This window comes from Paramisgurnus dabryanus, chromosome 23, assembly GCF_030506205.2.
Source record: "Paramisgurnus dabryanus chromosome 23, PD_genome_1.1, whole genome shotgun sequence".
NCBI lineage: Eukaryota > Metazoa > Chordata > Actinopteri > Cypriniformes > Cobitidae > Paramisgurnus > Paramisgurnus dabryanus.
The window spans coordinates 18,848,815-18,874,164 of NC_133359.1; the positions used below are offsets into that span (position 1 = coordinate 18,848,815).

A 25,350-nucleotide genomic window follows, 5' to 3' on the forward strand; every position below is an offset into this window, starting at 1 on the left:
TTAGTATCAGTCGACATACAACAACGTCAGAACGGTCCTCTTTCTCCACACTTTTAAACACTGGGGCGGAGTTTCGCATACATCATCCATGACCTCTTGACATCATGACGTATTGCGTGAGGTCGTGCTGGCGCATCACAGGACCAGAGATTTGCATTAAAACTGTTAAGTGTTGGGGTCCATTAAAGTCCATTAAAATGAGAAAAATCCTGGAATCTTTTCCTCAAAAAACATAATTTCTTCTCGAATGATCAAAGAAAGACATCAACATTTTGGAAAACATGGTGGTGAGTAAATTATTTAGATTTTTTGAAAGAAAATGGACTAATCCTTTAAACCGTTCTGCTGAATCATTAAAAAGAATCTCACCAATTTCACAGAGGATCAGAAATGGTTAATTTCCTTCCAACAGACACCAAAATGGAAAACTGAGTAAATTACACCTCCAATCATGTGTAATTATGTAAACATGGCTTTACACTGAGACACCTGCCCTGTGCCCGTAATTAAAATACTGTGACAGTAGGTACTGAATAAGATTGAGTGCCTACTCATAGACCGTAAAAACATATGTGCCATACAGTATGATTAGATCATTCCGGTACTTTTCGCCTATTGTTTTTCAAATAATGTAAATTCGGACACGCTACTCGCCTCGCCTACTGATTTCCGTATAGAAGTAGGCAATTTCGGAGGCAGCACTAATGTTCAGGTGCTTTAATAATGTAAAAAAAACAAGTTTATATCCAAAGTCTGAGGGCTGTTTCGAAAAGTGGAGTTTGCTTGTAGAATTGACTTATTTTTTTGAAAGAAAAATATGTGAGTTTAAAGGAAAGCAGAAATAAGGAGGGGAGAGATAAGATAATGAGAACAAGATAATTGGTAGGCGCTCTGGTTGTCCCCTAGTGAAAAATGAACCCTGTATATGGAGCAGGAGCCCCGTGGACCTTCGGGTTCATTAACAACAACTGTTTTGCAGAGAGTATATCTCAGATGCCTATACTTGTCTCAGATGTGATTAGATTTTCCGTTTGTTGTCTAATACCTCTAGGTTAGTATAAATGCTAATGTTATTTTTCTTTTTCGGTAGATTGTTTTCTTTAATACATTTATAAGACGCAGACAACTGCATCTGTTATTGTTGTGGAGTTGCTTTTTTATTGACTCGCTGATGTTTACGCTGATGTTATATATATACAGGGGTTAAATTGGGATTTGTTATGTGGGGGGGTTCTGCGCGGAGGGATACATCGAGGGGTAACATGTTTAATACTGATGACAGCAAAGCCACTGGTGTGTTTAATGACATTCTGGACCTCTGATAGGATTTGATAAGTTTCAACTTTAAATCTGTGCCAGAGGTTGACCCCAAAAATATTTTAAAAAGAGCATCTGAATTTTTAATTATGCAAATCTATGAGTTTGACACCCTAAATTCATTTGTTGCACATGTCATTATGCAAAATTGATCAAACTTTATAGGAGCGGTGAATCAAATACTCAATTTTAACTTGATAATTTGTTATATAAGCGGTCATCATACTTAAATGAACATCCTGCAAGTTTCAGAACTGAAAACGTCCGTGCTACTGAGGCTACGTTTACATGGAAACGATCTGAAAAGAAACCGCAAAAGTGGTGTTGCGTTATCACTTTTTATTCCGCGTTTATACGAGCATTTTGAGGGGGAAATCTGCGTGCATATGGTGACGCAAAAGTGTGTGATATTCGATGTAGTATGCACTCCAGGCGGCTAGGTGGCAATGTGAAGCACTGACACACAACAACACCAAGTCCGTGAGCCTGCGTACAACCTTCTTCCTGGTTCTCCCAGGTCTCATTCAAAGCCGTCTGGTTTGCCTCCGACGAATTGGCGCATCCACAGTTTCACTGAGGTAATTAATGTGCCTTCTCTGATCAGTAATACTTGCTGTGAATAATTCGTACAACTCCTGGAAAGACTTGTATATTTATCAGAGCTGCTATGGCAACTTGAAGGTCCGACGTATGGAAATAATCTGACATGTTTGTTGTTATTTTCCTGAACTGGCGCATGCCTGTGACGTAAACGCGTGCGCGACGAGAGCCACCGTGAGCAGACTTTTGCGTTTTTACTCTTTAGACGAGAACGCGACGGTAGATCGTTTTTAAGATTTCCACTCTGAAGGGTGGTTTCACTTTTTTGCGTTTTTAAGCCCCCAAAACGCCGTCGCCGTGTAAACGAAAGGCACATCCGATAAAATATTTTTACGTTTTTACCCTCGAGCGTTCTCGTGTAAACAGGCCCTGAAATATAACAGTTTTTGGCACCAAGCCAGTAAAACAAGCCAGTGTGGAATTCGGAAAAGTATGACGTCAAAGTAGAATTGAAGCACCTCCCCATATCCAAATACAAGGACCACTTTTGTAGCCCCGCCTACAGCTTCGCGTGACACACGTGTGTCAACAGTAAGTAAACATGTATTTAAAGATTGCCAAATTTAACCAAAATGACTTTTAAATACATTTTTTCTGAGAGACTTTTATTTTGACGCGGTAATCTGTAGAAACCATGGAAACGCATTTTCGGAACTTGTGGAAGAACGGTCTATGGGAAGAACACAGACGCTGGATAACGGAGTCTCAACATTAGTAATGCGTGGATAAAGTTTGCTTTTGAAGAAGTTCCAGCTCGAGTGGGGAGTGTTTACTTTGTGTACACGGATTCATTTGTAAAGAAGTCGATGCTGGATTTGCAGAGAGACTGTGATTAAAAGCACCACTTATATTGGATCTGACACAGCAGTATACACAGTAAGTTTATTTAAGTTACTGCGTTTCACTATTGCTTTGTTAGAAGAGATCGATTGATATGTCTGTTGTAACATCCGTGTCTAAACACGTTTGTTTGACTGTTTTAATGTACTAAAAACATTAAACGATTAATAAAGATACACCACTTAACAACACGACTGTAATTTAACGGTAGAAATATACAGTGTTATTGATAAAGAAGGATTTATCAGCCGCAGTTTAGATTCTGATGCCCGCTTACTGTGTTGTATACGGTAATTTAGGCAAGTTGCGTTTGAACGGTCAAACACTCAACAAAGCTTTTTTATCATATAACTGTGGTATGTAACATTACGTGTATCTAAGAGCAACCTCACAAGCACAATAGAAATATACAAATTTATTGATAAGGATTTATTAGCCGCAGTTTATAATCTGATGCGCGCTTACTGTGTTGTATACGGTACTTTAGTCACGTCGAGTTTAAATTTTTGTTTCTACTTTACTATACGTATTGTCATTTATGTGTATCATCTTTAGCACCCAGAATCTTTTGTGGCTCAAACATATATGTGTTCGGCTGCTATTTTCACACATTAATGTTTTTAAAACATTTTCCCACATGTAATGATGGGTAATGAAGCTGTCCAATCATAGCAGTGGGTGTTTACGTCCAGGTCTTCAATGCGGCCTGCCCCTTCAAACGAAGCATTTCTCCAGACAGCCACTAATCCATGTTACAAAATAGCCTATTACTTAATGCTTTTGATGTTTTTGAATGTAAAAACCACGCGAACATCATAAGTAGACATCAGACAACAGTATAAAACAATAAAATCGATAAATTCACCGCCCCTTTAAAGGAAGTAAAAAGAATCAAGCTCCTTGAATAATTTTAGGCATAAGATACCCCAAAAGACTCAATTAACAAGAAAAGGTACAATACACAGTACTGTATCAGCAACATGTCTTAGAAATTAGCCATAGAGATTTCATATGCTGTTCAGCAGCTAGTAAAACAATCACTATAGTTAGGTTTGTGTAATCAAAATACATTATTTTATTAAACTATACAATGAGTTATATCCAGTGTTATTCAGTTAACATACTGTGATTAAATGAGTGACATTCATACTTTAGTCCTTCACACGTTTCTAGTCTTCTATTAAGTTTTCTGGACGTTCGACATGGACATCATTCTTACCTCTCTCTCTCGCTCGCTCTCTCGTCAAATAATCCTGCTTGAGAGCGCGTTCTTGAAGTTCTGAGTTTTTTCACTTGAGTTGCATAACTTGCGTTTAAAGGAAAAAGCATGTGTTTTTGCGGCAATTGCGCCGCCCAATTTGCATCATCCCGTGCGAGGACGTGTCTGCTTGCGTCTTTGCATTGACTTTGTAAAGTTGACTTTGACTTTTTGTGAACTTGCGTTGGTGAGTATGCCCCATAATGAATGGAAACGCATTATTCCCTTTGCCTCAGTGCACACGCACGCAGCGAGTGCACACGCACAAGCGCAGCGGGTACATTGGCAAGAGTAGAGCAAGACCTTCAGCCTATGTGCCCCGGCCCAATTTAAACCCTGTATATATATATATATATATATATATATATATATTTCTGCAAAATGCAATAAATCCATGACAAGTTTTTCAAAATGCTATAAATCTATTGAATCATTATATGAATATGCATTCATCTTTGCCATGTTATATTCATTTAGTTGACTATACACTCATTTAAAAAAAAACATTAATGGCATTAATCAAAACACTTACTTTGTCATATTAAGAACACTGCCATTGTTGCTATCATCCTTGGGATGTCGTCGCTGAACTTTTTTGACAGCGATCAGCTGTAAAATGTTTTGGTCCGGCCCGATTTTTTTTGACTTCGAGTGAAATAATGGAAAGTTTTCATAAAATCCCCTGGGGTCAATGTGTTAGCATGACAAAAGCTTGATGCTGTCATGTAAGAACAAGCAACACCCGGCATTTTTCCTTCGCTCAAGTGCTTCTCACATAAATTATTTTGATGGCTTACGTTTCTTTCCTGCCTCAGAAAACCACCACAGGTTTATCAATGCCATCAAAAGTATTATTTTGTTTTTGTTTGTTTGTTAATCACGAAGGACAAAGTAGATTGGGAAAAATAGGATTCTTTGTGTATTCAACACCCTGCCATTATTTTTTACAATGTGTGGAATGGTGCGCTGTGATTGGTTAAGCAGATTTATTGCATTCTGCACGACTGGAGTTTATCGCGTTTTTGGAAAAAAAGAAGAAAAGATGACACAATAACATGGCGGATATCGGTAAAATGAAGAATTTACTTTTTAATACTGATCAGATACAACACTGATTTTAGCAGTAACAATTTTTTTTAAAGAAATGGCGTTTATTGCATTTTGGAACCAAACTCTTCATATATAGATATAAACTTAATCTCAGTATTGATCTCAATGAAAATCAGTACAAACAAGAAGTTAACAAAAACTAGGACTGCAAACAACTAATCAATAAAATCACTTATAATTGATTATGACATTTTTATTTGACATTGGTTGATCTGTGACCCGCACCACCATCGGACAGCAGATACGGTTTCACTTTATACAATGGGAGCTGTGCGCTTATAATTAAAGTCAGGCTCTGTTTCTTCACACAGCGAGTGATGCCTGCTCAAAGTCAAGCGGTTTTTTTTTCATACAGCTAGAGCTGCACATTTATCAGGTGCTTCTTCTCCCCACATGTCTAGCTGGCTAAAAGCAAGGCAGCGTTGCCAGGTCAGCCGTTTTTTCAACAATGTCTGAATTGGGCTACTTTTGGACTAATTTTGAATGGCAATTGGAGTGGATTTGTTACAGGGGTCTGACAACCCTGACAGGGCAATGGCAGAAGCAAAAAATATGCTGGTTTATAAAGGTTTCTTTTTTTATACACAGCAAATAAACCATAAAATTAGCGAAAATGGACAAGGAATGAATCAGTATGGTTTTATAGAGATCATGAGGGTCAGGTGATGGTGATTAACAATGACGATCAGGTAAGGGGGAGTGGAGAATGATGGGAGAATAATGGAGTCCAAGTAACGATGATAAGGAAAACAACAGGGAACAGGCAGGGAAACAGAACGGGACTGTTACACGTTTACATTGTAATAATGTACCAGGAGACTTCAGATTTAAAAACGAAGACTGGGAAGTACTGTTTTATTATTAAAATCTAACAACGTCCAACAATCTTTTGGGTATACCAATATGGCGGCGTGTGGCTTTCCAATTGTGATGTGATGAACAATCCAGTCATTTACATCAGTGGGCGCCCCATGAACGTACTTTCTGTCACTGTTTAAATTGCAAGATAAGAAGAATGCTATCTAGTGGTTCGGATGAAAACTCCAAGTGAAACAACTATCATGAATCTTGTATGATTTTTCATTAAAAAATATAGATTTTTTTAATCAATATAGTATTTCCAAACAAAATATCACAATACACACATATATCAGTATTTTCTAACACCTCTAATACGTAGTTACCGAAAAAAAAAACAATCTTTGTCATAAAATACACTTGTTTCTATTCATTTATTTTAAAGAAGGTAAGCCATTGTGATTTTCAGAAAGACAACAAAGCTGGGAACACAAAATGATATTCAAACTCACTCAGACGCTTTTAACATTATATAAAGCACATAAACGGCACCTGAGATTACAGTCCCAGACTTTGTGTTGCTTTTCTAAACCGTTTCTAAAATAGATATAAAAAAGAGATATAAAACTGTAAAAGGCATTGCTCTTGAAGTTAAGTTGTGGAAGAATTTGATCAGAAATTGTCGCACCTTTTTAAGATCTCTGACTTTAAATAGCAGATGTGATGTCTTATAAAATGTGAGCACAGTGTTAGATATTGCTCTGGATTGCCAAGGGAAAAATGAACAAGTCATTTAATTTAATATTGTTGAAAAAGAGAAACTATTGAGATTGAAATGAAAACAACCCATCAAAATGACATGGGTTTTGACATAAAAGACAAAAATGCATGCTCGGGAATATGCACACACACACAAACGTACAAAAACACACAGGGAAGTGCAATAACAGAGCAGATTGAATTAAACAATGCAGTTCAGTGAGAAATGTGGATATTTTTAGAACGAGAACAAGCCAAGCAGAAAGTACACACATCTCTAGTTAAAGGTAAAAGAGATGTGAACCGTTTGATGTAAATGTGCAATGAAATATTGTCTTTGGCTTTATCTCTGATGTTTGTGATTTTAGGTGATTTGGGCTGAGCAGCAGATTGCCAAACAAAGACGCAGAAGAGACATTCATATCGAACCCACAGATCCAAAATTCCCTCAGCAGTGGTACCTGGTACGTGAACAGCATTCGTGTCAATTTTGCAGTTGTTTTGAATGTACAATGTATTAAGTGCTTTACAGTGGAAAATCATCTGTGATGATGTGTGAACATTTCCTCGGATCCCATACAGAAACAGCATTTTAAATGCTTCAGTCTCAAGACAGCACAACATAAAAGTCAACCCTTTATAATATTTCTGGTCTTATTGAATGTGCTACATTATTGCACATTCTTCTGAAGACAATACCATCTTTTCAATTGTTTTTATCGCATTGTGAAATCTTTCTCTATCCTTAAAGTAGCTTCTGCTGAATCGTGCTGATGTAGTCAAGACTTCAGGCTGGGTTCAATCGATAATAATAATAACAGATAGTAGTCAGAAGTTGGATAAAATATGGTCTGCTTGGGCACATTGTTTATCTTCTTGCGTCTAAAGAAACAACAGTCACTACATGAGAATGAACAGATTGGTGCCTTTGAATTGGGTGGATCCTCTAAGTAGTACGTGTAGGCGAAATTCATATACTTACAGTATACACATAACTATAGACATGCATACAGCTTTGTACTGAAACAGGTTGATATATTAAAGGTTTAGTCCATTTTCAAAAATCCAGATAATTTACTCACCACTTTTAAACCTCAACTTCTCGTCTATCTCCGGTCCTGTAAGCGCCAGCGCGACCTCACGCAATACGTCTTCACGTCAAGAGGTCACAGAAGACGAACGCGAAACTACGCCCCAGTGTTTACAAGTGTGGGGAAAGAGGACCGTTCCGACGTTGTTGTATGTGGAATGATACTAATTAATGTCTTTGTGTCAGTTTATTGTTTACAATGGTTCGCAAATGTGCGTTTCATTATATATGTAACAAGTGACCTTTCTACGTCACTACGCATTAATGTGAGGTTGCGCTGGCGCTTTCAGTACCGGAGATAGACGAGAAGTTGTGGTTTAAAAGGGCATATGTTTTCTTTTTCTTGTCAAAAATGATAATCGTTTCACTAAATAAGACCTTTATGCCTCGTTTGGGATCGTTTTGAGTCCTTTGAAACTCCGTTAAAAAAAACTGTTAAGTGTTGACTTAAGAGTTAAGTGTGGGGGTCCATTAAAGTCCATTAAAATGAGAAAAATCCTGGAATGTTTTCCTCAAAAAACATAATTTCTTCTCGACGGAACAAAGAAAGACATCAACATTTTGCATGACATGGTGGTGAGTAAATGTTCTGGATTTTTTTTTAAGAAAATGGAATATTCCTTTAACATCATGTTTATTGAAAAAATAGACTGCATCACTTTATATGCCATATTTTTAAATCATAAATGTAATGGTAAATTAAGAATCACATCTTATAAAAATATAATTATTACAAAGTAATTGAATTGTGTCTAATTGTGAACATTTACACAGATTTGTGTGTTTGTTTGTTGTGTAGCTACTCTGTTTTGTATTCGGTCCATGATTCTCATGTTAAAAACATATTAATTTGTAAAGTGAGCCTCGTGGACCGTAAATGACGACACAAACGCGACTGCTGTCGTTGTGCATTAGCATACTAATCCGTTAAAGTTTCAGTTTAACCAATGCACGTGTTGAACAAACACACACACACACACACACACACACACACACACACACACACACACACGCTAACATACTGAGTGTTTTTATAGTGAAGAATGGAGGTTGTATCATTGTTGACAGGGGAATGAATGCTTTTTAAGTTGTTTACTCTGATGATGCGTCCCAGAAAGACAAGCGATTCGATCCTGTCGGTTTATTTTTACGTCGCTTTTTCTTATCAGGGGAGAGAACGGGGCAGTTATCCAGAGACATGCCATTTAATGTTCTTCATTGTGTTCTTGCACCCAATTTCCACATTTACATTTTATAGCTGTTTCTCCATGTTAAAGAAAGTATTTAGCTGTGGCCTTATAGCAGATGGCGCTGGATATACAGGAACGTGTGAGGAAAAGAAATGGCGCAGGAGAAAGACATTGAATGAGAAGGATGGAGTGAGAAAATAATTTTGTTAAAGTTTCCACACCTTTTGGGATGGAGAAATGTGTGGGACTGTGTGTGAACAGTCATCTTTCATTTGCTTTAGCTCCTCCAGCTGAACAATAGTGTGTGGCAAAGGTAAAAAATCAGTGTGCATGTGTGTGTGTGTGTGTGTGTGTAGTCCTGCAGGTAGGTTGTTCCCCAATGGGAAGTCTTGGTCAAATTGTGTGTGACTTGGTTAAATTTCCCCATCAAAACAGCTTGAGGGCCTCATGTTCTACACAGTGTCCCCTGTCCTGTGCTTTTGCGGTGCACACAAGAGTTTTACCAAGTCCAACATTTCCCTTTCATTGCTAAAGGGGGTGTCCTTTATAAAAGCAATAAAGCACTGAAGAATAATTTCCTGTCTTTCCAGTGGACAAGATTGTGAAATCTGTCAAGTAAAATATCTTTCACCTTGCAGAACAATCCCAGTCATGGAGACCTAAATGTGAAGGAGGCCTGGGCTCAGGGCTTCACCGGTAGAGGAGTGGTCGTGACCATTCTGGATGACGGCATCGAGAAAGATCACCCTGATCTCGCCGGAAACTACGTGAGCCATCCCTACTTACAGCATACTCACAAACTGCCCCCATTAACTCTTTGGTAAAAAGTTGCCAGCCAGCCCAGCATTATTCATGTTTTTACAAAAGTTTAATGCCTTCCAGAAAATGTTCTTCTTTAAACATACAACATATCAAATGAAAGAACAGACCCTCTGCTGTCAAGCAAAAAAAATATTTTCATCAGTTTCATTCTGTTCTCTTTTTATTATCTCTCAAATATGGGTAGGTTTCTTTAAAAACACCAACTTTTGAGCAAAAAGCTGAGATAATTCAATTTTTGTGAAGGACTTTTGATAGAGATCAGATTCAGAGCGATCCTCAAAACTTACACGGACATACAGCTGTTTGCCCTAGGGCGGTACTCCAAGGTTTTATAAGTTGCGGAAGAGAGCCACCTGGTGGATAATAGCGGTTTTGCGGAAAGCCAGAAATACTCGTCATTGGCAGGAAAGCGTTTTCTCTTAAAGGCGGGCTCCATGGTCTCTAAAAGTCAATGTTGACATTTGAAATCACCTAAACAAACACGCCCCTACCCCAATATAATCTGGATCTTCTTTTGATAGACCCGCCCCACACATACGCAACCCAGGCAACAATGTCGTTTAGTAGACATGCACTTTTTTCTTTTTTTTTTTATTAAACAAAAGCACCAACATACAAAATTCTCGTTGCGGAACAAAATATACATACATACAATATTAATGTTGCCAATGTACATAAAGAATTTGACATGCACTTTACTGGTGATTGGCTACAAGTGTGTTTTGGTAGTCGGTCCGTCTCCATTTTCTAAAGCGTTTTTCAGAAATCGTACACACCGCCCTAATTGATGAGTTAACTTGTCAGCCAGATTTACTAAACGGAACAAATTAACGTCAGAGTGCAATTCCATAAAAGCACAGATGGGAGTGGTAACTGGATGACAAAAAATTTAAGGTTTACAAAAAGTTTTGAAAAACCTGCTATTGTGTGACTTTTTCCTTCAGCAAATAAAAATGACATAGCTTGGCAAACAATATGGTCATCTGGCATTCCAAATAAACTGTTACGTGTGGAAAAAATCCTCTGCCTTCTGATCTCGGCCAATTAAGCCTTCTCCTATCAGCTACAACTGCAAACAATTTAAGACATGCTTTTTTCAGCATAAAATAATGGTGCAAATACCAGTAATATAACACTTGCAAACATTACTTAATCACATTGCATGAATCATTAAAAAAATGTCCTCCCATAAATTTTGCGTCTGAAAGGAAAACTCCTAGAAATGCATATGCAATAAGGTCAGTCGCAAAAATAACTACATCGCTTATTACCTTTTCAGCGCTAATTATCCATTGTGCGTGTTTAGTAAATCCCGACAGTCGTTATTTAATGACAAAATGATGGTATGCGCCAGATATGGGAACAAATACTTTGTTACTGTTCTTAAGTAGACTTTTCTGGTATCAGCTCATTTGCATTTTAAAAGACACACTCAATAACGGCTAATTTTTGCTCAGGCCTACAAAATGGCAACTTAACATGCTATAATGAATTATCTGTGGGGTGTTTTGATATAAAATTTTACATATGGACTCTGGGAACGCCAAATACTTTTTTTACATCTTTAAAAATGTCATCATATGACCCCTTTAAGGGCCAGATTTACTAACAGCTTGCGCAAATCATCATTTTGATGTTAAATAACGACTAAAGATACACAGTAGATATTTAGCTCTGAAAAGGTTTATTTTTGGGACCTTATTGCATATGCATTTGTAGAAGTTTTCCTTTTAGATGCAACATTAATTGGAGGAGAGAATTTAAATTTAGTTTGCCAGAGGAACATACTTTCTTTTAAAATATAGTTTTCCAAGCCATGCTATGTTTAATTTCCTGGAGAAAAGAGAAGGAGAAGTCATAAGGAGAAGTTACATCAAGTGTTTCAAAACTTCTTTTTAACTCGTCCTCCGTTTCTTCTTTGTGTGGCCTACTTTTAAGCTGTTAGCTGGAATTTCACATTCCGCAGTCCGCATTTTCATTGCGATGTCCTGCCGAGGTCACTTATATGCGCTGCTCTTAGTAGGTTGCAATGGTCATTATGGAAATGTGCTTAGGCTATGTCATTATTGTTCTTGTGTTATTTTATTTGCGCCTTTGTAGTAAATCACACGCAGATTTTCCACTATAATTGGCGCTTGTTTGGAATTGAGCTTTCACGTCCTTTTTAGTAAATCTGGCCCTAAATTTACTAAAATCTCAATTTAAGTTACTAATAATTAAAGTTTGCAAATAACTGAAATTATTATGTTAAAAATATAAAGAGAAACAAAATGTGTTACGACATTCACTATAAATACAAAAGACATCATACGGGACAAAATATGTCAGCCACTTTAAAAACAATGCAAATGATTGTTTGCGTCATTTGAAATGGCTATGGTAGCAGGAATGAATGTCATCATTTGAACATTATGTAAGGGATAATGTAGAGGCACATTATCCGCTTCGCGTCGGGTCCTGATCACACTGTCGGGGCTTATTTCCCAATAACTACCGGCTGCCTCTACATTATCCCGCTTATTACACGGCTACTTACCACATAAGAAAAAAAACTGGACATGAATATGAATTTGAAACATTTTATTGGCATATTTGTTTTAAATTAACATTTTTATCCTTCCACGAAACTTTGCACAGATGCATAAAATGATCGTAATACCTTATTAAGATCCTCTGCTTCATACTTGTCTGTCTCCATTTTTTTCTCTTTAACCAGTCTTTGAGAAGTTTTAATGCCCATTCTGTATTTTTTGTGTGTTGGCTTCGTAGCTGTCATGCTCTATTTTGTCAAGTTCAGTCTCAGTAAGCTGTCTGTGTCTTGTCGTGGTTGTCGAGTGTTTGTCACAAGATGCCGCCAAACAGACAGTAATCTTTATTGATCTTTATTGGCGCGGAGCGATTTTACTCGTGAAAGTAGTCCGGCTATGCGTTATTATTTTGGAGCGGTTATTATTTGAAAAGAACGAACCTGCAAATGTCTCAACTGACCAATCAGAATCAAGCATTCCAGAGAGCCGTGTAATAAGTATAGTTAATACACTTTTTGTCTTTAGAAACGAGTCAGGTTCATTGAAAATAGTCAGATTGTTCTTCAGTTGGAGCATGCAGCGCATTTACTCACAATGGCTTATACAATTAATGATTAGATTAAAATTACATTTAAAGTAGTCATTTTTACAATGCTTTCCTCACAAAAATCAATCTTAAGTCAATGACTGGACAAACAAGAGACATTTTTATTAAAAGTAAATCAGATCAAAGCAAAATCTAAAAATGTTTGCGTACCCCATAGAAACTCTTCACGTACCCCCGGTTGGGATGTAATGACTTGTAAAAGACGGAAGCAAACGCAGGTGAAAAATATAACAATGTTTATTTTGTGTAAACAAAGAGAGAGTATTCAGAGCTAATGCGGAAGTAATCCAGTCCGGTGTTGTTGAAGGCAATGGTGACGATGACTACGGTGGAAGTTGGTGCTTTGAGTGCGACGTTGGTGGAGTGGTGAGCAGTGGTGAAATCCAGGCTGACACGGAACATCCACACGAAGACGACGACGACAATAAACATCCAACAGTAACACGTAATCCAGAGAGCACGAAACAACCAAGCAACACGGAGACTGAGCAAACAATAGAATCTGGCAGGGAACAGAAAGTCAGGTGAGTATATATGGAGATGATGTAATGATGAACAGCTGGAGCGAGACAATCAACACACAGGTGAAAGGGATTGCTCTAACGAGCACATGGCAGGGGTAAGTGAACAACACACACACACAAACATGACACGGAGGAAAACACTGGATTTTCCTACCGTGACAGTACCCCCTCCCCTAGGAACGCCCCTCGGCGTTCCCAGCCTGCTTTACCTGTTGATTGAATTCATCAATAAGGCGGTGATCCAGTATGTCCCGAGCAGGAACCCACCTTCTCTCCTCCGGACCGTAACCTTCCCAATCCACCAAGTACTGAAATCCGCGTCCCCTCCGTCTGGAGTCCAGAATACGGTTAACCGAATATGTGGTCTCCCCATTAACGATACGAGGCGGAGGGGGAACCGGGGCAGGCGGATTAAGACGGGAAAAAATCACCGGTTTAATTTTGGAAACGTGAAAGACGGGGTGAACCCTCCTGTACGCGGGAGGAAGGCTAAGACGCACTGTTACCGGATTAATGATCTTGGTAACAGAAAACGGGCCAATAAATTTGGGAGCAAGTTTATTCGAGACGGAACGCATCGGAATATTCTGGGTTGAAAGCCACACTCTTTGACCGACGACGTATCGGGGAGGCTTCGACCGGTGGCGATCGGCCTTGGCCTTGGTGCGTGACCTTGCCTGGAGCAGAGCTCTGCGAGCTCTGGTCCAGGTGCGGTGGCACCTCTGGACTAGTGCGTTTGCGGAGGGAACCGACACCTCGGATTCAGTACTGACAAAATTAGGTGGTTGGTACCCTAAACTACACTTAAATGGAGACATGCCCGTAGATGACACCGGCAGAGAATTGTGTGCGTACTCCACAATTGAGAGTTGCTGACACCAGGACGAAGGATTCTTGGAAACCAGACATCGCAACACCCTTTCGACGTCCTGATTGGCTCGCTCGGTTTGACCGTTGCTCTGGGGATGAAACCCGGACGAAAGACTAACAGTCGCCCCTAGCAATTTGCAGAACTCTCGCCAAAATTTGGACACAAACTGGGGACCCCTGTCAGAGACCACGTCTGTCGGGAGGCCATGTATTCGGAAGACGTGGTCAATGACAGCTACCGCTGTTTCCTTGGCTGATGGTAATTTGGGCAAGGGAATGAAATGGGTCGCCTTCGAGAACCGGTCCACTACGGTCAAAATCACCGTATTCCCCTTAGAGGGTGGGAGGGCGGTAATAAAATCTAGCGAAATGTGGGACCAGGGTCTCGAAGGGACAGACAGCGGTAAAAGTAACCCATCAGGAGGACGATTGGAAGTCTTACCAACGGCACAAACCGAACAAGCCAAGACGAAGCCGTGGACGTCACGAGCCATACCAGGCCACCAAAATCGTTGCTTGACTAGAAACCTAGTTCTACTAACCCCTGGATGACAAGCAACACTGGAACCATGACCCCACTGGAGGACGTCTGACCGTAACCCTTCCGGCACAAATAAACGGTTCGGTGGGCAGCGAGCCGGGGGCGTTACCCCTTCTAAGGCTGTCAAAACCTTCGATTCGACCTCCCATCTGAGCGCGGAGATAATGATTTTCTCCGGTAAAATGGGCTCGGGAGTAGCAGTACGATCGGAACGCTCAAAAAGACGGGATAAAGCATCGGGTTTGATGTTTTTGGAACCCGGCCGGTAAGAAAGTGTAAAATCGAAACGACCGAAAAACAATGCCCACCGAGCCTGCCTGGAATTAAGTCTTTTGGCAGTTCTAATGTATTCGAGATTCTTATGGTCCGTCCATACAATGAAAGGTACACCCGACCCTTCAAGCCAGTGACGCCATTCTTCCAGTGCTAGCTTGACCGCCAACAACTCTCGATTGCCAATGTCATAGTTAACTTCCGCAGGAGATAAACGATGGGAATAATACGCGCAAGGATGAACCTTTCCATCTGAGGATGCGCGCTGGGACAACACTGCTCCTACCCCCACCTCTGACGCGTCGACCTCCACTATGAATTGACGTGAACGATCAGGGGTAACGAGAATGGGAGCTGAAACAAAGCAGCTTTTCAGTTTGGCAAACGCAGCCTCAGCTGCGTCTGACCACCTGAACGTCAAACCAGGGGAGGTCAAAGCGGTCAGAGGTGCGGCTAGTTGGCTGAAATTGCGAATAAAACGCCGGTAAAAATTGGCGAACCCCAGAAATCTCTGCAGGGCCTTGCGAGACTCTGGGGATGGCCAATCTACCACAGCCTTAACTTTCTCAGGATCCATGCGAACACCCTCAGTCGAAATGATGTGTCCTAAAAAAGAAACAGACTGTGCATGAAAAACGCATTTTTCCGCCTTGACAAAAAGCCCATTCTCTAGCAACCGCAGAAGCACTCGTCGTACGTGTTGCAAATGTTCCTGGAGAGACGAAGAAAAAATCAATATGTCATCCAGGTAAACATATATGAACTGATCTACCATGTCTCGCAACACGTCATTAACGAGTGCTTGGAAGACTGCCGGCGAGTTCGTTAGCCCGAAAGGCATCACGCAGTACTCAAAATGGCCACGAGGGGTGTTAAACGCAGTCTTCCATTCATCCCCTTTCCTGATGCGAACCAAATGATATGCATTACGTAAGTCCAATTTAGTGAAGACGGACGCTCCCTGCAACCTCTCGAAGGCTGAAGACATCAACGGCAAAGGATAGGTATTCTTTACCGTGATGTTGTTCAACCCTCGGTAGTCAATACAAGGCCGCAAGGATCCGTCCTTCTTACCCACAAAAAAGAACCCCGCCCCCGCTGGAGATGAGGAAGGGCGAATGAACCCCGTTGCCAGAGAATCAGAAATATATTTCTCCATGGCCTCCATCTCCGGAACGGACAGAGAGTATAACTTGCCCTTAGGCGGAAACGTACCTGACAATAAGTCTATCGCACAGTCATAGGGACGATGAGGAGGAAGAGAATCAGCCCGCGACTTACTGAACACCTCCTTCAGGTCGTGGTACTCCGCGGGCACGGTAGACAAATCCACTGCTTTCCCCTGAAACACAGACTCAGAAACAGAAACACAAGCAGAGACAAGACAGGACTTATGACACTCCTCGCTCCAGCTGGTAACAGAACCCAGTTTCCAGTCAATTCTTGGGTTATGGGAATGAAGCCAAGGGTGTCCAAGAACTATGGGGGAGAGAGTAGTGTCAGTAATAAAAAATGAAATAGTCTCTGTGTGGTTTCCGGAAGTGATGAGTGTGATAGGTGCTGTGGTGTACTTGATAGTGGGTAACTGATGTCCATTGAGGGCGAAGGGCGCAATCTGGTGGGTGAGTGAAGTGAAGGGTAACTTGAGCTTACGTGCTAGTGAGCTGTCGATGAAGTTGCCCTCCGCCCCCGAATCCAGCAGTGCGTGCCCTGAGTGCGACATAGTGGACCACCGTAGTCTCACCGGAAGGAGAGTGGATGTAGTAGAGGTCTTCTGTGCGGAGATCCTGCCCGATAGTAGCCTCTGTTTTACTATCGGGCTTGGTCTTTTACCGGGCACCTCTGGCATTGGTGACCCGACTCGCCACAGTACATGCAAAGACCCAAGGATCTCCGCCGCTTCCTCTCCTCCCGGGGTAACCGAGCTCGACCCACCTGCATGGGTTCCGGATCTGAGAGACCACCGGCGGAAACTTCGATGGGTTGATCCATGGACTCTGCCTGACGTAGGGACGGACCTAGAGTCTTCCTTCTGGCAGCGGTGGAGAGGCGTGCGTCAACCCGGATCGCCAAGTCCACCAACCCGTTGAGCGACTTAGGTAATTCCGCCGTGATGATCTCTCGATGGATCCGATCCACCAACCCATGCAGGAAATGATCCCACTGCGCTTCCTCGTTCCACCTGCACTCCGCCGCCAGGGTACGGAACTCGATGGCATAGTCCGAGACCGACCGCTCCCCCTGCTGGAGATCCGTGAGGAGACGGGCGGCCTCCCTCCCGGCGACGGAGCGGTCGAAAACCCTCTTCATCTCCTCTGCAAGCGAGGCGAACGAGGAACAACAGCTGTCCTTGTTTTCCCATACCGCCGTCCCCCAGAGGGCAGCCTTGCCGGAGAGAAGCGAGAGCGTAAACGCCACCTTTGTCTCCTCGAGGAAGAATGTCCGGGGCTGTTGGGCGAAATGTAGAGAACAATGAGAGAGAAAAGTACGGCAATAGTTGGGCTCACCGGCATATTTCTCCGGGATAGGCAGTCTCGGTTCCTGGATGAAACTACCCCCTGGAGGTGAAGATGGTGCGGGCGGCATGGGTGGCGCAGTGGGAGGCGTGATGTCCGGAGATCGCTGAGAGAGCTCGGAAACCTTCGCCACCATTACCTGGACGGCCTTCCGCATATCTTCGATGGTTTGATCCTGATGATCCATACGAGCCAGCGATCGTTGGAGAAACTCCTCCAACGCGGAGATTGGTTGACCACCTGCTGCTTCCATGTTGGCCAGATTCTTCTGTAATGACTTGTAAAAGACGGAAGCAAACGCAGGTGAAAAATATAACAATGTTTATTTTGTGTAAACAAAGAGAGAGTATTCAGAGCTAATGCGGAAGTAATCCAGTCCGGTGTTGTTGAAGGCAATGGTGACGATGACTACGGTGGAAGTTGGTGCTTTGAGTGCGACGTTGGTGGAGTGGTGAGCAGTGGTGAAATCCAGGCTGACACGGAACATCCACACGAAGACGACGACGACAATAAACATCCAACAGTAACACGTAATCCAGAGAGCACGAAACAACCAAGCAACACGGAGACTGAGCAAACAATAGAATCTGGCAGGGAACAGAAAGTCAGGTGAGTATATATGGAGATGATGTAATGATGAACAGCTGGAGCGAGACAATCAACACACAGGTGAAAGGGATTGCTCTAACGAGCACATGGCAGGGGTAAGTGAACAACACACACACACAAACATGACACGGAGGAAAACACTGGATTTTCCTACCGTGACATGGGAAGGTTTATATCATAAGTGAGCTGAACTGTTTTTTTGTTTAAGCTTTAAGATTGTTTGTAAAATGTATCATCGTCAACTAATGTTTTTAATACAATTTTAGTTAATATAATTTTAGTTTGACTATTGTGATCAATGCTTCAGGGTTAATATAATATGTATAGATTAGTTTTTTTCATGTAAGAAGTATAGTTCAAGAATATAATACGACCAACTGGTCAATTATGAAAATATGTTGTGTTTTTATTTTCTTGTTTGAATACCCCTATGGAAAATCCTCTATGGGTCGGCAGTTCGCTAGGTTTTTAACACAGCTGTTGTGTCAAGAAAAACTGACCGTTGTATTCTATGTTTTATTTCTAGGATCCAGACGCCAGTTATGACGTAAATGACAGAGATCCAGACCCTCAGCCCAGATACACACAGCTGAATGACAATAGGTAACAATCTGTTCTCTCTCATCCTCCGTCTCTCTCCCTACTGTTCCAATCAGCACATCCGCAGCAGGGTTGCCAGATTTTTTGGGCTGCTACAAACGTGCCATATTGCAGAAGTTCTTTGACTGTAAATTTTTAGAGGTCCTCACTGATGGACGAGCACTGGAGCCAACGACTGTTTATTTACAATGTAAACTCGGGCACCATCAAGGGAAAAAAATTCAGTCTAGGCTGGCAGTTCACTATCCTAATTTTAACACAGCTTCTCTCCTCTTTGGTGTACTGATTTAAACTCTGATGTACTGACAGTAACTGTGCTGCTTAGTGTTTTGTTTGGAGTATAATGTGATTTGGAGCCGCTTCGTTCTGTGGTTTAATGCAGTCAGCAGGGCACCTGCCGTTCAGAGACCTGCACTAACGGCTCTTAAATACGTTCATGAAAAATGCATTTTATAGAAAATCTCATAACTGCACGGTGTTCAGACGTGCCGTCGGTTTCCCAGAGAGAGAGAGAAAGAGGTAGAGAGAAAGAAAGAGCATCCTCCCACTGTTTTACTCTCTCTGTATCGAACTCTTTACTCGTTTTTATCTGTCAGACCATCATGTTGCAGTAATCAGTCGCCTGCGGCACAATGGTAGAAATTAGCCGATCAGGGCCCCCCATCTTTCCCTTTCCGTCCTTCAGTCTCCACAGCATTATGTTTGAAGAGGATGTTTGAAGGACCATTGTGCACCACCTATTAAGATGCTTCTGAAATTGACAATCTTCAATCTAGCTGTATTTTTCATTTCTCTTTTCTATCCTTTCATCCAAAAAATCAGCAGTGATTAAATTCACAGCACCATAGACATCTGGATTTTGGTTTTTCTCTTCGATAGACGCCATTATTTTTTGCCCTTTTACTGATTGCATTAAGCATTATAAGTTCAGCCGTAATAAAGGGAGGATCGTCTCTTCCTTTTAACCCCTAGACAATTTTCTCTTTCCTTTCACCCTGAAATTTCCCAACAGCCCACAGCTATTTTCTGCAAATTGGGCTTTGTGCCAAAACCCCCTTCTTTCTTGGTTTCATTCGTGTTCAGATTGTAAAAGCAGACGGATGCATAGTAAGCCTCCTCTTTCTGTATCTTCTCAGAACAGTACAGCTTCCAGCTTATCTTTATTAACGAATCCGTTAACACCATCACAGTCTCGCCTTAGCACCTCAGTCTGCTATTGACGTGTGGAAGTTACTGTCTTCACTTCTGCTAAAACCCACTGCAGCAGCTTAAAGTGATACTGCCGTTCCGTGGCAACAGCAAAGCCTTAACAAGCATTCGTAACTCTCTCAGCGTCCAGACGAATGCATATTACGATCAATCAGGGGACTGTGAAAAAAGGGAGGGACGTCCATCCCCTCGGGTCTGCCACACCTTTGCAACCCATCATATGGGAAGTTAAATGCCTCTACTGTGTCAAGCCCATTATCCTGGGCTGAATCGGTTTAAGTCCATGAAATGAGAAGTAAAATACATGTTCGTGTCAAATAGCCAGAAACGGTGAGGCAGCATAAGAAATAAATCCCTCTTCAGTTTGGTTCTCCTACACATGGATGAGGGGCAAAGAGCAATGGACATTGTGTATTTTCAACTGAGAATTTTTGTTCAGTTTTAAAAGTAAATTGATTTCTTGGAGACCTAAACTCTGATCTTGAGATAAATAGGCGCCTCTGCTATCGAGCGAGGCGTATAGCTGAGTTATCAAACATTTTCATTGTGATTAAATGGCAGGTTAGCGTCCACACATCTTTTGAGCGCAAAACTCAATTATTTTCTAGGCTTTTTCAGGCATTATTGTCAACTAGAGAAGGAGTACCAGATGGTTTCAGGGCCAAAGACTTTGTTTTGTCAGGAAGATTAAGGGATTTTTAGTCTACAGTGTGGCACTGCAGTCTTGCTGTACTCACCCATATTGGATAAAAATTGGACTCTTCAAGAGTCTCATAATGCTTTACGTATATCTGTATCTGAAAATTGTTTGCGGTCATATTGAAATCTCTGACTTTTATTGCAGACCTAGGGAATCTTAGCCCAGTTTGAGACCCTTTCCTACCTGGTATTAAGATTTGTTTTGGTCAATCGGATCACAAGTGGACAATAGAGAGGCATGTTCGTTCACACCTAGTGTTTTAATCAATCTTTTTTGTGTCCTTTTGACCGCTTCATTAGTTTGAGTCGTTTATAATATGCATTTAAAAAAGCAACACTCGTCAAACACAATAACCAGCAGCCATATCACCCTATGGCCTAAGACAGCTTGCCCACTGAAGCTAAGCAGGGCTGAGTCTGGTCAGTACTTGGATGGGAGACCACCTGGGAAAACCAGGTTGCTGCTGGTAGAGGTGTTAGTGAGACCAGCAGGGGTTGCTGACCCTGTGGTCTGTGTGGGTCCTAACCTCCCAGTATAGTGACGGGGACACTATACTGTCAAAAAAGCACTGTCCTTCGGATGAGATGTTAAACCGAGGTCCTGACTCTCTAGGGTCATTAAAAATCCCTGGATGTCTTTCAAAAAAGAGTAGGGGTGTGCCCTGGCATCCTCGCCAAACTTGCCCGTTGGCCTACTAATCATCCCCTCATACTAATTGGCTATATCACTCAGTCTCCTCTCCACTAATAAGCTGGTGTGTGGTGGGCGTTCTGGTGCAATATGGCTGCCATCGCATCATCCAGGTGGATGCTGCAAATTGGTAGTGGTTGAGGAGATTCCCCCATTCATATGTAAAGGGCTTTGAGTGCTGCAGTAAAGCGCTATATAAATGTAACCAATAATTTTTTTTAATTATTATTACAATCATTCAAAATATTCTTTATTATCATGAAAATACCTGAAACTATTTGAAGAATAGCAATATAAATATGCCTCTAGATATTTCCTGGAATAGCGTTTGTAATGGCTTCTTCTCTGGCACAAATGGAGTTTCTGCACGAGAGCGCCCTCAGGCTTTTGGATGTGGCGGCATTTCACGCGCATTTGCACGATTAATTTTCACAGCCCCCAAAAGGAATCTGGTCAAATGTGTAATTGACTATTTCTGAATGTGGTCAAAATGTTTCGGACCCCATTTACACCCGTATTTACTGTCGTCCACTTGTGATCTAATCGACCATAACGCATCTTAAAGGATAAGTCCATTTTCTTAAAAAAATCCAGATAATTTACTCACCACCATGTCATCCAAAATGCTGATGTCTTTCTTTGTTCAGTCGAGAGGAAATTATCTTTTTTGAGGAAAACATTCCAGGATTTTTCTCATTTTAATGGACACCAACACGTAACAGTTAACTCAACACTTAACAGTTTTTTTCAACAGAGTTTCAAAGGACTTTAAACGATCTCAAATGAGGCATAAGGGTCTTATCTAGCGAAACGATTGTCATTTTTGACAAGAAAAAAAAATATCCACTTTTAAACCACAACTTCTCGTCTATATCCGGTCCTGTGATGCGCCAGCGCGACCTCACGCAAAAAGTCATCACGTAAAGAGGTCACGAATGATGTATTATGCCCCAGTGTTTACAAGTGTGGAGAAATAGCACCGTTCTGACGTTGTTGTATGTGGAATGATACTAATTAATGTCTTCGTGTCAGTTTATTGTTTAAAAATGGTCGTCAAATGTGCGTTTCATAAATGTAACACGTGAACTAGTTGCCAGATTGGGTGTTTTTTTCTGCTACACATTAAGGCCTGTTTACAGTGTGTTTTAGGCGGGTTTTCGCCTGGAAGACTATAAAAATCTGGCACCCTATTGAAAGACGTTAAACTGAGAGAGCGTGCGTAAAACATTTGACATTTAATTTCGCCTGGAAGACTATAAAAATCTGGCACCCTATTGAAAGACGTTAAACTGAGAGAGCGTGCGTTTACAAGCACCAGAATGAACGAGTTCATAAGAAGTTCATCAGGCAGTAATACAGTACGTTCAGTTCACGTTCGCCCAAAATATGAACGAGTTCATGAACTTTCATTAAATGAACTCGTTCAGGCACAACACTGGAGTTACATGTTGGTGTCCATTAAAATGAGAAAACTCTCATTCTGTGTTTTTGAAGCTTTGATTGTGTTTACAATGCGCAATATAACTTGTGTTCATGTTTCACGTGTAAAAAAATCGCTATATCTTTTACATAATTTACTTATCTATATAGCGCTGTTTTCACTGTCCTCAAAACGGGGTGATGTCTTCCTTGTTCTATGAAGTCCCTCCTTCAGAAATACTATAAAATAAAATAAAGAGTTCTGATTGTGTAGTTTGTGTAGTGTGTTGTGATTCGATAGCAGCTTAGCTTGCCGTTAGCTTAGCTGGCGACTGACGTATTCCTGTGGGCGGAGTTTAGTCAAAAAAACTGTTCCTGTGACGTCATTAAAGCAGGAAGTAGAGGGCTGTAGTCCAAACCGCCCGTTCACTGTAGGCTTTGAAAGAGAAATTCTGTTAAAGAAAATAAATCTGCTGGCAGTGAACTTTGAGCTTTATAATTTTCCAGGTATTATTTATGCTCTAACAGCAACATTACACACTAACTAGGGTTTAAAAAATGGGATCAGAAAGAACGTGACCTTTAATACTAAAACAGAGCCTTAGATCACATCTCTAGAGGTTTAGGTTGTCTTATTATCTGGAAAATAATCGAGAAGCTGGAGATATCAGCAAAAGTCTGTCCACTTAATCCCTTTTAAAACATTTGACATTTAATGCATTTCACTGATGTTTTTTAATGCTGCAGTAGTGCAAACTATTGTCATAATTTTGCACATGAAGACTATTTGATCATAGATCTACAGTATAGAGAGACGGAAGTAAATACTTAAACAGATATGTTTAAAGTACATCTTTCAATTTCAGGTTTTTCACATGTCTTCCATTATCTCTCTGTTTCTCTAAATATAGTACCTAACACTGCTTACGTTTCTTTGAAGCAGCTCGGGACAGGCAGTGCAGGCAAGCTTAAAGCTCTTTCTCGTTTCAGCAAAAATGTGCTAATGTATGGCATTGATTCAGTTACTGAAGGGGGTCGAAGAGGACAGAATATGTCTTTGTTTTCACAGCCACAGTTGTATACACCTGCTGTGAAAAGAAACCCTGTACATTTCATCAGCCCTCCACATGTTCAGGACTCGAAGCTTTTAAACTAATTTTCACTGGGTCTGGTTCATTTAGACTGCACTCTCTGCCAATGACGATTGGACAGTGAAGTGCTTTTTCAAATTCAAATAGAGCTCGCAGAAGTGGCTGGCATCCCTTGGCATCAATTGAGAGCTGGAAGGACAATAATGGTCTCTTTCTGTGTCTCTGTTTGCCTGTCTCTCTCCTTGTGTTTGTTTAAATATATCATTTGTGCATAGAATTGTTTGCGTTTTGCAATGGATGTGAATTTTACTTGTTTAGTTAAAGAATTTGTTTTATGTTAAAAGATGAAATGATGTTTATCCTAGTCCTAGACTAATTAACTGCCTTAATTTTAAAACATCTTTGGGGCTGTTTACACTTGGTATTAAGATGTGTTTTCATCGATCGGATCACAAGTGGACGAGAGAGACACATTACGTTTACACCTGGTATTTAAATCCGTCTCTTTTGTCCACTTTCGACCCCTTCTGTCCTGAATACTTTGAGGGGATGTTCTGTGAGATGGTGGGCGAGCCTCTCTGCTGTCATTCAAACGCGAACGGGAGTAATTATGAGTTTATATGGACGCAAACTAATATTATGTCGGAGTCCGCTGCTTGTTTAGCAAGTATACATGCTGCACAGTGTTTTGTACGTTTATATGTTGGAGCTTTCTCTGAATTTTCAGCGCAGTTGATGAAATACGATCGCACAACTTTCACACGCTTTTAAAACGAAACTACGGAGAACACCCGCAGTAGTTTTATCAATGAAAGGCTAAAAATAGCGCTGTTCACCGTATGTTCACGCCAGATGTCAAAAAAAGACGTAACACTTGTGTTTAATACCTCAGATTAGATAAATGGGCGGAGAGAAGGCGGTCGCGTGTGGCTGTTCGAACACATTCAACCACATATGCGTTCCGCAACTCCAAAGCAATCCGATCGAAAGTGGTTTCGACTACCTCTGGATGTGGTTGAAAGTGGTCGAAAGTGGATGCGTTCAAAACGTTTTGAACACCCTTTACACCTGGCATTAACGTCGTCCACTTGTGATCCGATCGACAAAAACGCATGTTAATGCCAAGTGTAAACAGCCTCTTTAGTGCCTTTGTTGTTTCTTAACATGCAAACCAGTATTGTTTTTTTGTTGCAAGGTAGGTTTGTAGAAAAAACTTAAATGTCCTAAAATGACTAAGGCCTGGATTAATCTAAACCCTGTCCGGGAAGCTGCCCCTAAGGGGACGTGTACACCAAGGCTTTTACACCAGCGAATGTTTTCAATTTTTTCCAACGGAAGCGCCACGCTTTTCAAAAACCGTCGTACTTTTGGGTGAAACCCTCAGCTCGT

The 25,350-nt window shown here is 41.1% G+C and overlaps 1 protein-coding gene across 1 annotated transcript in view; it reads left to right on the forward strand.

Annotated features, from left to right (window-relative positions):
- The window catches only part of furinb (furin (paired basic amino acid cleaving enzyme) b), a 162,601-nt gene that overhangs the window by 83,966 nt on the left and 53,285 nt on the right, over positions 1-25,350 (forward strand). The window contains exons 4-6 of the mRNA XM_065291541.2: positions 7,051-7,146; positions 9,601-9,729; positions 18,779-18,855. Coding sequence (XP_065147613.1) covers positions 7,051-7,146; positions 9,601-9,729; positions 18,779-18,855 — 302 coding nt within the window. The remainder of the gene's footprint in view (positions 1-7,050; positions 7,147-9,600; positions 9,730-18,778; positions 18,856-25,350) is intronic.